Raw genomic sequence first — 16,007 nt, 5'->3', positions numbered from 1 at the left:
CACCAACCTGACACCAGAAACAAATACTGAAAAAAAGGAGTTTGAGAAGCCTAGCAGCCTTGGACCTGCAGTCACACTCAGCCAGGCCCTTGCTATCACAAACTCTAGAGGAAAAATGAACACATCTGGACTCCTCTGAACACCACATTGGACTTCTCAGCTCAGTGAAAGATCCCAATCCCATTTTTACACTGTATTATATCAAAGGTCTGGAACAGCCCCATCCCAGTGGTGAAAGCTGAACGCTCCAGGCATGCAGCCACATGGGTTTGATAAAGACAGCACTGCCCAGGCACTGATGTTTTTGGAAGGCAGCAGAGCCTTTTGCCTTAAAATATTTTCCCCCCCAGTGCCAGCTGAGCACAAGGGCTCTGAAGCAGCTGCTTCCACACTCAGTAGCTTTGGGCACCTCAGGCTCCTTAAGGAGTCTTGTCCATCCCTCCCTCTCTACCTGTCCTTAAGGACCCAAACATCCTTCCCTCTCTACACCTCCTCTACCCCCATTTTGTGTTTTTTTTTCACAAAACCATTACTCTTAAACAAATCTTCAGTTCATGAAAGCCAAGAGCACACAGAAGACATTGAGAATTATTAGTAAAATACAACCCAAGCTGTATCTTCTTTGGCATGCTAATTGTCACTGTGGGCAGTGTCCATGGAGGAGGTGTCCTGACCACTATGGATCTGTGGGTTGATGTCTTGTATTTCCTCAAGTTTCTCTGGTTGAAAAAGCTGGAAACAGAGGCATCCAAGGTGACACCACAAGCCTTCTCCTGGGCTCCAGAGGGACCACAAGCCTCACTGGCCATCCCAGGACAATGTGGCTTCTCTGGGTAATATTTATAGACAAGATTCCTGTCTCCCTGAGCTCCTTCATTTACAGGTTTGTAAACAATTTTCCTCAAACAACACTTTCTCTCAGGCTTTTGAGGACTTTTGTCCCAGTTTGGTCACCTTTACTCCTACACAAGGAGAAAATCCCACTGGCACAGCTGGGCAGGGGGTCTGCATACCCGCCCCCAGTGCCACCCCCGCCGTGGCCCAAAGGCCACCAGCCACCCCCACACATGCCATCCCCCTGAGGTGGCAGCGGGGGCTGTCCCCAGCCAAGCCCCTTTAAGGGACACTTCAGGGCAGCCGCAGGAGCCACGACATTAATTTTAGCCTGGAGCAGGGCCAGGGGTGCAGGGCAGCTGCTGCGGGCGGCGGGGGGGCAGTGCCTCCCACCCTGCCCTGGCCGGGGCCTCCCCCGGCACAGCCCCAGATCCCTGCCGAGGCTCCGGAGCAGAGCGGGCACGGGACAGCATGGCAGAGGAACGGACCGAGCTGGAGGAGCGGATCATCATCAAGGACCAGCACACCAAGGAGATCGACCTGGTGAACAGAGACCCCAAGCACATCAACGAGGACGTGGTGAAGGTAGGGCTGTCCCCCACGGGGCTGGAGAGTGGCGCTGGAACCGGGACTGAGGTTTCAAATGTTGGTCTGTGTGTGGCTCGACCTCAGACAGGGCTGTCAGTCCTTGTCCACGTGCCCCGAGAGGTGCCATCCCCGGGGCTACTAGAAGGTAACAGCCCTACTGCCTGGGCACCCAGATGCCAGGTGGGTGGCACGTGGGCTCCAATTAATGCCGTATTTCCCATTCCTTGAATGTGCTCTCCAGTTTTACAGAGACACCCTCCTTTGTACCAGTAAGTAGAGAGCCAAAAATAACACAGAAGTTAAATATCAGTGATTAAAGGGGAATGCTGGAAAAAGGCTGCTGGTCATCAAGACACAACAGTCTCAGTACCAGCATTTGATGCATGTTGTCCTGTTTGCGGGAGGCTGTTCCCCCCCAGGGAAGCCCAGGGGTGCAGCAGTTCCCCAGATCCCTCCCTCTTTTGCTGACCAAGAGGAACTCCCATTCCAACTCCTGGTCTTCCTCTAAGCTCTGTTAGAATTGTGTCACAGATAATCCCAGCCCAAAGGAGAACAGGAGGAGGTGGAAGGGTTTTGTTAAAGCTGTGTTTGAGAGGTTGAAGCGGATGTCACACCAGCAGGGACAGCGTGCACCGAGCTGCCCACACAGGCTTTGACCTTGACTGCACTGGTGCAACACAAACCTGCATTTGGGCATTAGAACCCTGTCACAGCTACAACAATGGTGTGCTCAAATTAAATCCCTCTGGATGAGCTGTGACAGTGACAGCCATCCACAGGCACCCCCCTGGCACCGCGAGCCGTGCCCACGGCAGCTGCCCGACACCTCGGGATCCCGAGCACATTCCCAGCAGACTGTCCCACATCTGTGCTGCTCCGTGCCACTGCATCCCACAGCCTTGGCCCGGGACTTGGAAAGGTGCCAGGCAAAGGGAGCACCACCCTGTTGTGAGCAGGACAGCCCTCAGCCGCCCCCCCCAGGGCCAGGCAGAGCTTTGGGACACACACCTACAGCCCAGCTTGGACACACCACTGGCTACTACTGGGGAGCAAGGCAGCACCTTCCTGACCATCCGTAGTCCTCCCACCTCTTCCAGCCTCTTTACCCCACCCCACCCCTGCCTTTTCCCACTCAAGGATCTCTGAAGTCACAAAACCCCTTTCAAGCTCACACACTCACATGGCCACACTGCTGCCCCCTCAGCACTGGAAGTTTTCAGAGCTCAGGCTCCCCAGCATTCCTCCACCGTAAAACAGCCCAGCCAGTGTGGCTGGGGAGGGAGGGCAGAGCCAGCCCCAGGACAGGAGCACAGCTCAGCCCACTGCTGCTCCACAGCATCCCAAAGGACAGCCAGGGCTTCCTCGCTCCCCTGCAGGCAGGGGCACACTCCAAACACCCACATGGATACCATGGCACACCTGGAGCACAGCAGGCAGGGAGGCAGGCAGCAGGAGAGCAGGGAGATGAAGGGCTCACCTGGTCGTGGATAAACACCTTGAGCATCACGGAGCACCAAGCAGAATTTGGGACTGTTACCATGGTGGCATCAGCCAGAGAGGCTTTGCAGAGCTTCACAAGCCTCTTCCAAGCACAGCAACAGAGCAAACCATGGCTGGACTTGGTGACCTTAAGGGAGCTTTTCCACCCTAAATGATTCCATGATTCTGTAAAGGAGTGGTACCTTGTGTGTGCTGGCCCCTGAGAACCTCCAGGCAGTGCCCAGGATCCAGGGCTGTCGGAGCCTCAGCCTCCACTGCTCCTCCAGACCCACTCCCAGTGCAATGCCAGCAGAAGGGGCACTGCTGCAGAGCCTCTGCTCTTATATCCCACTGTTCCCTGTGTTAATTGATCCCTAATGAGCTTGTCAGGCAGCTGGGCAGTGACCTGGGCTAGTCTCCAGCACACCTGGGCTTTCTGGGGCTGCTGGCAGCACTCCAGGACCAGCGGTTTGGGCTGCTGATTCCTCATCCACCCCAATGCTTCTCCCAGCTCCAAGAAATTAAAGATGATGCGGAGTGATTTTGTGATCAAAGTGCTTCCAAAACCAGAATGGATATTGCAATCTAACATGAATACACAAACAGACACATTCAGCTGCCCAAGGGAAGGCCAGGATGGTTTTCAAGACAAATAGCTCAGCTTATGTATTTCCTGGAAGTGACTTACACTCCAAGGGGATCTTTGTGCAAAGTTCAGAGGATCTGGGGAGTGTTTGTCACTCAAAGACACCCCCAGTACCTGCACAAACAGCACTACCCCTGTAAAGGCAGAACCAAGCCCCAGCTCCCCCTCCCCAGCAGGGATGAGGATGGATAGCACTGGACACCTCATCCCTGCGGGTATAAATAAATAATCCGTAAATCCAGAGGGCTGATGGATTTTTATTAGCACAAACACCTTCCTGCTGAGCAGGCAGCCCATGTCCCTGAATGCTAAAAAAGGGCAGGAATGGGCTCTGGCCTCCTCCACAGCCAACACTCCCCCACACGGCTCCTGTTCCGAGGGCTCCCACCTGGCCCCAGCACCTGGGAGCACCATTCCCAGCTCAGGGGTGGGACAGGGACTGTGGCAGGGCTGGGATCTCATGCCATGGGTTAAGGCCACCACTGTGCTGCCCACGGGCTGAGAATGGGCAGTGCCAGGAGCCCTGAGCCACGTCCCACTGGGATCTCTGCAGGGGCAGGGACTCTCGGCTGCACCGGTGCTTGCCCTTGCTCGGGGGGTGCAGGGATCTGTCCCCCCAGCACAGCCCTCGCCCTCCCCAGCTCCCCCCTTTGGGATCTCCTCCCACCTTGTGTCCGACCATGGTCCCTGCACTGGAGCCCCTGTGATCCCCTGAGCCCTCCTTACCCCCGTGATCCCCTGAGCCCTCCTTACCCCCGTGATCCCCCGAGCCCTCCTTACCCCCCGTGATCCCCTGAGCCCTCCTTACCCCCGTGATCCCCTGAGCCCTCCTTACCCCCTGTGATCCCCCGAGCCCTCCTTACCCCCGTGATCCCCCGAGCCCTCCTCACCTCCCTCTGCTCTCCTCCCAGGTGGATTTTGAGGATGTGATAGCTGAGCCTGTGGGAACATACAGCTTCGACGGCGTCTGGAAAGCCAGCTACACCACCTTCACCGTCAGCAAGTACTGGTGCTACCGGCTGCTCTCTGCCGTCCTGGGAATCCCCCTGGCCATCGTCTGGGGCTTCCTCTTTGCCCTCATCTCCTTCTGCCACATCTGGGCAGTGGTGCCCTGCATCAAGAGCTACCTGATAGAGATCCAGTGCGTCAGCCGGATCTACTCCCTCTGCATCCACACCTTCTGTGACCCCTTCTTTGAGGCGCTCTCCAAGATCTGCAGCAACATCCGAGTTGCTCTCCGGAAGGAGATTTAGGTCCTGACAGCTGCCCCAACAGCCCTCACACGACCTTCCCCTGCAGGCTTCCTGCCCTCGGGCACAGGGGCACCCGTGCCTGGTGAGGACCTGCACACACGGACACCTGTGCACGTGGATACCCCTGCCCAAGGACCTGCACGTGGACACCCATGACACGGGAACTGTGCCTCACAGCAGGGCCCCACGGCAGAGCTGGCTCTCAGGGATGCTCCCTGCAGATGGAGGCAGGCCAAGCTGTCTCTTACTCCATCCCAAAGCCAGCAGCTTAAGGAGAAGAGAAGCCCATCAAGGCTCAGGGAGCAGCCCAGGGAGATCCCTCTGCCCTCCAGGACCCCACAGCATCACACCCTGGTCCCACAGGAGGGATGGCAGCACCTCCTGCACCACAGCTCTGGGCCACAGCCTGCAGCTGCAGGATGAACAGTGCCTGCTCCTGCATCCCCCAGGCTGGGATGGCACTGCCAAACCCTCACACGGGAGTTCTTATTTGCTGCAAACGGTTGCTGTTGTGGGAGCTTCTGTGTTAAACTGTCACACCGAAGTTTTAGGGATAGAACAGCTAAAACAAACCTTTCTCGTGTGTGTTTGCATGTCAGCCAAGCTCTGAGAGCTGGATCAGTCAGTGTGTGACACGTGTCTGCTCTGGGAGCCTGACCTGAGCCTGGGCCTGCACCAGCTGCAAACCCACCTGCGGCACTTTGGTGCTCAATTATGTGCTCAATTATGGAGCATCATTAAGCGCTGTGGGTAGGATCCGGGGCAGGACAGTGCACGTGGAACACAGCCCTGTTGACCCCCCAAGCCAGGGCTGCCAGGAGGACAGTGGGCAGTGCCAGGGCAGCAGAACACGGCTTTTGGGAACTTCACTTGAGAGACACCAAGCTGGGCTCTAAGCAAAGCTTTGGCTTGTTCCTCAGGGAGAATCTTTACTACACACCCTCAGCCAGTGTCAGGGAAGCTCCAGCCACAGCAGTGTGTCTATCCCACATGGTCAGGGCTGTCTCTCTGCTCTGTGCCCTGGGATGGAGCTATGGAGGCTGCAGGGGGCAGGACCATGCCAAGCTCTGGGCTCTGCCCGGCAGGAGGGGATCACATCCAGCCAGCCCCTTCCCTCAGCATCCCACAGGGATCACATCCAGCCAGCCCCTTCCCTCAGCATCCCATGGGGTCACCCTGATGTGTGGGGTGAGCAGAGAAAGGATCCTTCACCCAGACATGGCCACTCTGGATCCAGGGAAATGGGGATGAGGGGGAAAAGGTCCAATTCAGAGCTATTTCCTCCCTTGTGCTGTCAATTAATTTGTCAGTCCCTCTTCCAGAGGGACAGTTGACAGAGCCACACTTTCAATTTGAGGCCCTTGAACATTCTTTTGGCTCTGGCCTTAAGTGCTTTGTTGAACCAGGGCCCAGGAGGTCTCATTGTTCAGAGGCTGTTCTCAATTGTATCTATGTGCTCTTTTCCTTGGCTTCCAACAAAGAGTTGGAGCCAAAGACTCCCCTAGTGCCATGCCAAGGACAAGAAGGAGCCAGGTTCTCTACTGGACCTCTTCCAAGGGTTTGGGATTGTGCACTGCCATTATTTCATAGCAATATGGCACCCATGCTCCAGCAACACCCAGGACTGAGATGGATTGAGTGCTTCAGAAAGAAAAAAGATATTTAGGTATTTGTAGGGGGGAAAAAAGTCTCCAAAACCACTTTACCTTGAGCATTTTTAGAAGCTTTTCTGTGGGAATAAAATTAATCCAAATCAATTATATTATGGGATTATACTACTTTTAATTTTTTTTGTTCTAGTAGTTCACAACCTGAGTCCCAAAAGCCACAAAATGCTGATGTCCCCACCGCAGTGCTCTCTGGGGTCCCCGCACGTGGAACACACACTGCTCACCTGTCAGCAGCTCTGCTTCACTTTCAACCCTCCTGAAAAGCTTTTTGGCAATGCATTCAGCATCCTTCCCCGGGGCACACCCGCAGCTGCTCCCCCTGTCCCTGCCTGCAGCTCTGCTCAGTCACAGAGCACAGCACCACAGGCCTGGGGCACGGCCCTGCCTGAGCCCAGCCACTGCTGCAGGGCAACTCCCTGCCTCTCCCAAATCTCCCCCTCTGCTCGGGGCATCCATCCCGGTAACACCTACTGCCATGTTCCCTCTAGTCCTTGGCAGATGGAGGGAGCACCGGCCCCCAGATTCACAAGAAAAGGGGACCCTATTCCTTGTTTTGTGCAAGAGTTAGTGACTCTCAAGGAGAAAGAAGGTGAACGTAGGAGGAAAATGCTGTATAGTGTCCTAAGGATTTATACCAGTCAGCAAAAGTGCTGAGAGCTCACTTAGAGCTCCCACAAAAAAATCGAAGGGATATCAGGATAGGAAAGGTGCAAATGCACCTGCTGGTGACAGTGAAAAAATAAAGGACACTTTTAAATGCATTTTTCATATTAATTCCCAACATGAAAACCCAGATCACATCACCCTTTGAGAGCTGCCTGTCCCCAGCTGTGTCCCTCTCCAGCTCCGTGCTGGGGAACGTTGGGGTGTGCAGATCCCAGTGCTCAGACAGTGCTCCACAGGCACAGATCCCAGTGCTCAGACAGTGCTCCACAGGCACAGATCCCAGTGCTCAGACAGTGCTCCACAGGCACAGATCCCAGTGCTCAGACAGTGCTCCACAGGTGGTGCTGTCGCTGTGCTGAGCACACCTGGCTGTTGTGTTACAGCCCCTTCCTTCCCATCGGGGCCCTTCCTTCTCTAAGCCTGATGCTCCTCCCACACCTCCCTCCTGCTTTCCACAGACACAGTCAGAAAACTTTATTTACAATATTTGGTAACAATAAAAATCCATGCTGTGAGCATGCCCTGTGTGTTACAGAGTAAAGCAATGGCACTGGAATGGTGGGAGACTCCGTGGGATGTGTGGTGACCCCAGAGCAAACCCCGGCCTCGGGGACTCAACAGGAGTGTCCTGTCACAGCCCCACAGAGCCCAGCTCGGATCCCACACACCTGCCACAGAGAAGCTGCTGAGCACACTCGGCCTGGCATTACTGCCCACACCCATGGCCCCAGCCATGCCCACTCCAGGCTCCTCCAAACTCCTGCACAGCCTCGCTGGGCATAGGGAGCAGAGCTGGGGGAGGGATCCCCAGGCCACAGCACTGTGGCCTGTGAAGCTGGTCCCCACTGCCCCCAGGAGTGCCCTGCTCTGTGCCCGTGGGCAGGGGAGCAGGGCTGGCACAGTGCAGGGATGCAGGGATGCAGGGATGCAGGGATGCAGAGATGCAGGGATGCAGGGATGCAGGGATGCAGGGATGCAGGGATGCAGGGATGCAGGGGTGGGGCTGCCTCTGCCCCACAGGCTGCAAGTGAAGCAAGTGTATCTGTGCTGAGAGCACAGTGCCAGGCACTGGCATCCCACGGGATCCCACAGGATCAGGTGGAGGGAGGACAGTGCCCAATCATGTACTAGAGGTGGCACCCATCACCTGTGCCACCCCCGTGTCCCCACAGCGTCCCCATGACCCTGTGCTGCAGCCCCTTCCATCCAACAGGGATGCAGTGCAGCTGCCCCAGCAGCGTGGGCTCACTTGGGGCAAAACCTGTCCCTCCCAGTGGCACCCACAAGCCGCCGATGTTGAAGTTTGGGGCTCAGGAGCAGATTCCTGGTGTCCAATCCAGGCAGTGCTGAAACCTGGACACAGAATTCCTCCCCCACTGCTGTCTCAGTTAAATAACGCCTGCTGTACATGCTTACAGACATATATACACCTATTTATACAGATCCCCCAGCACGTCCGGGTCCCAGTTTTCCGCAGGGAAGCTCTGGAAGCAGCAAGTTGGCGGCACAAGGTCCCGGCTGGCGATGCCTCACGTCGTGGATGGGTGAGCGAAGCTCCTCTGGCTCGTGCTCCTGCAGCTGAGGACGAAGGAGGAGGAGTTGCTCTTCTTGCTCAGGTCACACGCCGGCTGCGACTTCAGGTAGCGCGTGGAGCAGCAGAGGAAGCGCCGCATCAGGTCGTGGAAGAGGTGGCCGGTGTAGAGCATGTAGATCCAGGGGTTGCAGCAGCTGTTGAGGCTGGCCAGGAGCATGGCGATGATGAACGGGGAGGCTGCAGGGCAGAGGCAGCGTCAGGGCACGGCACCGAGAGCCCCAGCCCTGCCGGCACCACGACACCCCTCCCCAGCCCGGGATGTGCCTCCCTCCCTGCAGGAACACCACGGCGGGAAGGGAGAGCTGATAAATCCGTAGGGGGAGGAAAGCCTCGGTTGAAGCATACTGGGTTTAGGTTTTTCACAAAAAAAGCTGCATTTCCTGTTCTGCTCCGGCGCTGCCGCCTGCCCAGCATTGCCCTGGAATGCCTGGCCGGGAGGCAGAGGTGCCCCCAGCAGCACCTGCACAATCTGCCTCTACAGTGCCCAAAGCCAGAGAAAGGGAACGTGGCCCTTGCACTTGCCATGGCAAAGAGCAGGACCGGGAGCAGGAAGAGCCGGTGGGTCATTTCCCCCACCCACCCCCAGCAGCCAGTTTGGGGCAGACAAGCAGCTTCCACCCACTCAGGCCATGTGGCAGCCACGCTTGCCCAGCCCAGGGTACCCCCTGCTCCTGGGCTGTTCCTGCTGCCAAACCCTGACTGGCACAACAGTGCCCTGTCTGAGCCCTTTTGCCTGGACCTCCCACAGCATCTTTCTTTCCCCAAAATTAATTTTTTCTCACACTGCACTCTGCCAAGAGAGGTGACAGCCATTCCCACACCAGGAACAAAGTCCAGGAGCCTGGCAATGGCTCCTGGCCACAGGGGTGGCATTTGAGACCAGAAGGATGGTGGCAGTGCAGTTCCAGGACATCAAATCTCTGGTTGCTGCTCTCTGTCCCCAGAGCACAAAGTACCAACTGTCCCACCTGAGAGGCTGGATCAGGACCTCCTGTGACAAGGGGACGGTGGGACTGGCACCTCCCATGGCAGCAGGACAAGGTGGGACAGCCCCTGAGTGAGGTGGCTGCAGGCAGGGATGGAGCCTTCATCCTGCTCCCCATCTTCCAGCCCATCTCTTCAGCTCCTCTGCTCCCAGGGAAGTGCCAGCAGTGAGGACACACATGATGGTTTGGCTGTTCCTGGTCCCTTCCTGTCTCTGCAAAAATCCACTGGCAGTTTTTAAACTAGTGAAGAAGTGTGAATACAAATGCTTCCAAATTCACTTTTAGCCAATGGATGCTTCCAAATTCACTTTTAGCCAATGGATGCATAATTTCTGCTCTAGTGATGTCTGCTCCAACCACTTTTAATTTCAAGCATATGCTAAAATAATTCCATGGGGAATGGCTACAAATCCCAGGCACAAGACCTGAAATACATCACAGCATTTCTATCCACTTAAAAACATCCAGCCAGGCTGACTCAGCTCTTCCCTTTCTGCAGGAGGCAAATTGAATTTCAGGGAGCTCACTGCAGGGCATGTCCAGAGGGTGGATTGGTCCCCTCTCTGTCTGGAACACTGGAGATTCCCGAGGGGTGCTGCAATCAGCAAGCTCTGCCCCTCAGGGATGTTTCCTCTCCCCATATTCCCCACTCCAGGCTGGGGGTGCCCAGAGGGGTGGGCAGAGGTGGAGGCTGTGCCCTGGCAGGGCTGTGGGGGCTCTGCTGCAAACACTCAGTACAGGAGTGGGATGGGATGGGATGGGATGGGATGGGATGGGATGGGATGGGATGGGATGGGATGGGATGGGATGGGATGGGATGGGATGGGATGAGGAAGGCTTCCTAATTCCCACACACTGACACAGGCCATCACTCCCAGCCCACATGTCAGGGCACCAGACCCCGAGATGAAGGGAACGATACAAGGGTCACAGCACTTGACAGCCTCGCTGTTCCCTCCCGAGTGCCTTGAGCCAGCTCTGACTCCGAGCTCAGAATGCCGTGTGTGTTCCCTGGAAGGTGTGTGCAGCAGGAACCTCCTTCCAACCTGTGGCCTGTGGAGGACCCCAGGTGCCTAAACTGCCACCTGGATGTGACGTGTGGCTCCAACCCACCCTACAGAGGCTGTGAGTGTGTGTGGTCACCTAAGGAGGGGATCGCACTGCCTGGCACAGGGACACAGCGTCAGGCTGACACGCCCCAGCCCTTCCCAGGCACACAGCAGCCCCACGAGCCTGGCAGTGCAGCTGGGCTCCGAGGAGCTGGGTGCTCACGTTTAGGAACCTTCGTCTGCCCCATCAGCCACGGGGAAGGAACACAGAGGAGCTGCCAGACCTGGGAGCTCCACGGTCCCAGGGTGCAGGGGCCGGTGGTGGGGCAGCAGCCAGGGACCAGCCCCATCCTGCCGCCCACCTGGGCAGGGCTGCAGCCCCCTGCTGCCCTTGCCTTGGTTTATGGACATTGTTCTATGGAAGTGAGGAAAGCAGCTGCAGAGAGGCCAGAGGCAGCAGGGTGAGCCCTCCCTGGTTCTCCCCTCGCTGCCGAGGAAAGGAGGGCACTGCCCTTGTTCTCTTTGCAGCCTGATCTCTCACCCTGCACATGCAGCTGATGGCATCCTGCCGAGGTGGGAACCCAGCCCCCAGCAGTGTCGGGGTTTCACCCAGGACAGACCAAGCACTTTGCATCCCACTGCTCCTGCCTGAGCTCTGCGGCTCGTCACACTCCGGGAGGCTCAGGACAGCAGGGCCCCTGCTCAGCCCCTCATCAGGGCTCAGTCAGGTACAAACAGACCTTCCCTCACCAGGGAGACTGTTTGACATCCTGTGTGGAGAAAGCTAAACATCTTCTAAGGAGGTGACTTCCCTCCCCAGCCTGTGGGATGTGCTGGTCAGCCCCTGGTGCAGCGTGCCCCCACTGCCACCCAGCAACCCCCTCCCTGCCTCTGCCCTGCCCTCCCTGCCCTGTGCCCACACAGCTCTGAGGTGAGGAACAGCCACAATCCCTTCCCACCACCTCTCCAGCACCTGCCATGCTGCCCAGCCACAGCACCCAAGCCTTGGCAAAGGGAGGGGATCTGAGATCAAGGCAAAGTTATGGGAATGCTGCAGGCAAAGTCCTTATCCTCTGCAGAGAGGTCTGACCCTGCCACCTCTCTCATGCCTCTGGGCAGCCAGTGAGGAGGAGGGCATGGGAGGAAGGGCTGGGGTCTTCCAGCACTTGCTATCCACAATAACCCCCCCCCCCAGGCTTTTCCTCCCCATGCCACGAAAACCTTCATCAAGTGCCCTGGCAGAGCTCCCACCCTGTGTCGCAGCCACGGGCTGCCTGGCCACAGGAACATGGAGAGGGGAGTGTGGTACAGTTCAGTGGGGCTGGAGCTTCCCTTGATACCTCAAAGCAAAGAAGGAAAGAAAAGGGAAAAGAAAATGGAAAGGGAAAAGAAAATGGAAGGGGAAAGGGAATGGGAAAGGGAAAGGGAACACAAAGCCACTGGCACAGGGTAAGCAAGGGATGTTTCCCGGTGCAGCAGGCAGGCTGGGATGGGCAAACATCTCATCCACCGCCGCTCCACTGCAGGGTCAGTAAAGCAGCAGAGGTTGGGGTGCTGGGAAGGTTTGGGTGCTGGGAAGGTTTGGGTGCTGGGAAGGTGTGGGTGCTGCTGAGGAAGGGGAAGCCCTTGAGACTGCAGGATTGAAATACAGCACGAGAGAGCCAGCGTTTCACCCCAGGGCCCATCCAGGAACTCGAGTTTTGATCAGCCTAAATCAGGCAGAAAACCCAGGGCCGGCTGCCTGGAGCATCCAGGGGGTTCAAAAAGCCACACTCCACTTCCAAAATAAAAGGATCAGAGAGAAGCAGAGAGGCAGAACAAGACAGCCTGGTTCTGGCTCTCAGTCAGTTTGGCCCAGGGGGAAGAGATGTGCACAGGTTGCAGGAGACACTGGGTTTTCCACAGAGCACGGTACAACTGGAGTAGGATTGAGGAAGGGCAGAGTGGCCGGTGTGAGGGGCTGGGCTCTGGGAGCAGCTGTGCCCCCACTGCACAGCCCTGTGCCACGGCAGGGCTCTGGGGCTGGCAGGGAGCAGCTCCTCCTCACTCCTCGGCATCCCCAGACCGGGTATTTCTGTTGAGCCCAGGTCAGTCTATCCAAGGAGTTCTCATCCCCGAATACACTTTTCTGTCCTTTCTCCTACCTCACAAAGTTGTGCAGAGTTTTAGTTTCAGCTCTCCTGCGTGGCTCTCCCTGCAGGGGCAGAGGGAGCAGCGGGGAGCTCTGCTGGGGGACAGCACAGACCTGCACAGACCCAGCCGGGTCAGACCAGGGAGGGGGATATGCTTTATTCTACCTGCAACCTCCAGGATGACAGGAGCAGCCAGCCCAGCTACAAGAAATGGCAAATCCTGACACCACATCTTTTAGGAAAAGGCTCTGCCCATTAATCAGAGGCTTTCTGTGGGAACCGTGCTCCAGTCAGAGGCGAAAGAACAGCAGTGCAGTCCCGGGGTGTGTGGAGCAGGAGGAGGGGGAGAAGAGGGCAAAGGAGCAGAAAGCAAAGAAGTCAGTGAGGAGAAAACAATACAGCAAAGGGAGGGAAGTCGGGCTGTGCAGCCTTCTCCTGAGCTCCCACACAGTCCCCAGCGTGCCCCGGCACCCAGTGTGGCCAGTGAATCTCCAGAGACCCCAGGGTGGCTCCATGAGAGCTGAGAGCAGCACCTGGGGGCAGCCACCACCCAGGGACAGCCACCACCCAGGGACAGCCACCACCACCCATGCAGCCTGACCCCTGAGCACAGTGGCCCTGAATTTGCCAGGGTTAAGGTAACCCCTGACCCAGGGGAGCTCCAGCACAGCTACTGCTGCCTGTCAGGGGGCTTACCCACGTTCAGGACTTTCTCCCATCTCCCTCCCTGTCCCAAAACCCAGTTTGGAGCAGAGTTTCCACCGTGGGTGTCCCCAGGGCACCGAGCAGAGCCATCCAGGCACGGCAGGGCGAGGGAGGGGAGAGGCCTTACCTTCCTGCGGAGCGTTGGTGTCCCACACAGACCACATCTGCACGAAGAAGAAGGGAGTCCAGCACACTATGAATGCCAGCACGATGATAAAGGTCATTTTGACTGTCCGGATCTTGGCTTTGGAGATGAGCCTGGTGCTGCTGACCCTGGCAAACACCATCCCACTGCAGGAGCCTGAGCCCAGACCCACTCTGGGCCCGTGAGCCGTCTTAAGCTTCACATTCTGCCAGATTTTGAAGCTGATTAAGCCATAGCAGACACTCAGCATCAACACAGGGATGATGTAGACCATGAGGGTGATCCAAGTGACATAGGCTTTCGGTCCCCAGGGCTGGATGAAATCTGCCCAACAGTCATAAACCCCATTCCCCACATCCCTGAGAGAAAATATGTGGATCTGAGGGATGCTGACCAGCAGGCACAGCAGCCAGGTGAGGAGGACAGAGACCCGGTCAGCTCTCCTGTGCAGGGACCTCAGCGGCTGACAGATGGCCAAGCACCGGTCCAGGGACATGAGCAGGAGCATGTAGGTGGAAGCAAACATCCCCACTACCTGCAAGTACTTGATCAAGCGGCAGAGGAAATCTGGCCCGTAGAACCTGAAGGTGATGTCCCAGATGAGCTGGGGCAGCACCTGGAAGATGGCCACGACCAGGTCAGCGATGCTCAGGTGCTTCATGAAGAAGTACATGCGGGAGTGCTTGTGGCGGGTGGTGTGGATGGCCAGCAGCACGCACAGGTTGCCGGTCAGGGCGAGGAACAGGATGAGGCACAGGACCGTCACCTCCACCTTGGCCATGTCCTCGTTCCTCTTCAGGGGGTCGGCGGTGCTGTTCCTGCCGGCGCTCTGGTTCTCCAGCCGGAGGCTGCCGTTCCCCAGGGAGCTGTTGATGGTCCAGGCGCTGCTCCCCGCCAGGTACAGCTTCTCCATGGCCAGCGCCGGCCCGCATCGAGCCTGGGGCGGGAAGGGGGCAGAGAGGGGGCAGAGGGTGGGCAGAGCCTCTACCGACCGCGTCCCTCTGCGGCAGCCGGGTGTCCCCGCCGCTCTCTCGCCGTGTCCCCGTCACGGTGCTTCGTGTCCCCTCGGCTCTCAATATCCCACCCGCTCTCCGTGTTGCCCCGCTCCGTGTCCCCTGCGTGTCCCCTCCCGGCCGTGTCGCTCTCTCTGCCCTGCGGTCCCGGTCCTCATCCCTGTCCCTGTCCCCGTCCGTGGGGTGGCGGCTCCCCGCGGCTCCTCCCTGTCCCCTCCCCGGGCACTCGCCGTCTCCGCCGGCCCCTGCCCCGCCACAAGCCCCGGCGCAGGGGCCGGACGAGCGGCGGGGGCGGTGGGGAGAGGCGGGTCCCGGCGCGGCCCCTCGGGGTCCGCCCGCAGCCGCTGGCCCCGCACCCGGACCCGCCTCAGCATCTTCCCCCCGCCCTCTCCGGAGCGCGGCCGCGGCGGGGCGGGGGCCGGTCCCGCTCGACCGGCGGCCCCCGGGCAGTCCCGTCATCCCCGGGCAGCCCCGTTACCCTACACAGCCCCGTTTCCCCGCAGCCCCTCTCCCGCACAGCCCCGGTCCCCCCGCAGCCCCGGTTCCCGCACAGCCCCGGTCCCCCCGCAGCCCCGGTTCCCGCACAGCCCCGGTCCCCCCGCAGCCCCGGTTCCCGCACAGCCCCGGTCCCCCCGCAGCCCCGGTTCCCGCACAGCCCATCTCCCGCCCGCCTCCGGCCGTGCCCGGAGCGGGGAGCGGAGGAGCGGCCGCGGTGCCGGGCGGGGTCCGGGGCAGCGGGGCAGGCAGAGCCCCGGGGGCCGCCAGCGCCCGACAGCACAGAGACCTCCCGGCACCGGGCAGGCAGCGGGGCGGGAGAACGCTCACCAGGCTCATCTCCCCGCTCCGGGCTCATCTCCCCCGTCCCAGGCTCACCCCCAGCACAGCCCTGTCCCGCTGGAGCTGCCGTCGCAGGACCCGCAGATAATGTCCCCCAGTATCTTCCAGCCCAGCCTCGTCCAAGGAGCAGGCGTGTGCATCGGTCACTTGGCAGTTAAAACATCCACCAACAACTTCACCTTTCTTTCAGGAGGATTATTTCAGAGTATTATTTCTATAAAAGAAGGAGAGGTGGCTCTGTGACACCATTTGCCACCAGCTCATTAGCACAGTTCACTGGTTTTCCCTGTTTTCAGGCTCTCTACAAGGGACCTAAGAGTGCAGGTGGGATGTTCAGAGAAGCATCAAACCCACCCAGCCCCCCCTCAGCCCAGTGGCAGCTGCCACTGAGTCACTCCCAGACCCTCAAA

The 16,007-nt window shown here is 58.4% G+C and overlaps 2 protein-coding genes across 2 annotated transcripts; one reads left to right on the top strand and one right to left on the bottom strand.

The window, feature by feature from the left end:
• Nucleotides 1–1,155: 1,155 nt before the first annotated feature.
• On the top strand, nt 1,156–6,562 carry CAV3 (caveolin 3). The gene is made up of 2 exons (XM_051788723.1): nt 1,156–1,419; nt 4,459–6,562. Exons 1-2 carry the CDS (start codon nt 1,306–1,308, stop codon nt 4,798–4,800), a joined length of 456 nt encoding a protein of 151 aa, XP_051644683.1. The 5' UTR covers nt 1,156–1,305; the 3' UTR covers nt 4,801–6,562.
• A 318-nt stretch (nt 6,563–6,880) lies between these two features.
• Nucleotides 6,881–14,908, bottom strand: OXTR (oxytocin receptor). Its single transcript, XM_051788707.1, has 2 exons — nt 13,730–14,908; nt 6,881–8,907 (listed from the first exon to the last, which is right to left on the bottom strand). Exons 1-2 carry the CDS (start codon nt 14,658–14,660, stop codon nt 8,666–8,668), a joined length of 1,173 nt encoding a protein of 390 aa, XP_051644667.1. The 5' UTR covers nt 14,661–14,908; the 3' UTR covers nt 6,881–8,665.
• Between the last annotated feature and the right edge of the window lie 1,099 nt (nt 14,909–16,007).

Source organism: Manacus candei, unplaced genomic scaffold (genome assembly GCF_025592945.1).
Source record: "Manacus candei isolate 608988 ecotype Guabito, Panama unplaced genomic scaffold, ASM2559294v1 h1tg000025l, whole genome shotgun sequence".
NCBI classification, from domain to species: domain Eukaryota; kingdom Metazoa; phylum Chordata; class Aves; order Passeriformes; family Pipridae; genus Manacus; species Manacus candei.
This window is presented reverse-complemented; position numbering and strand designations above follow the sequence as displayed.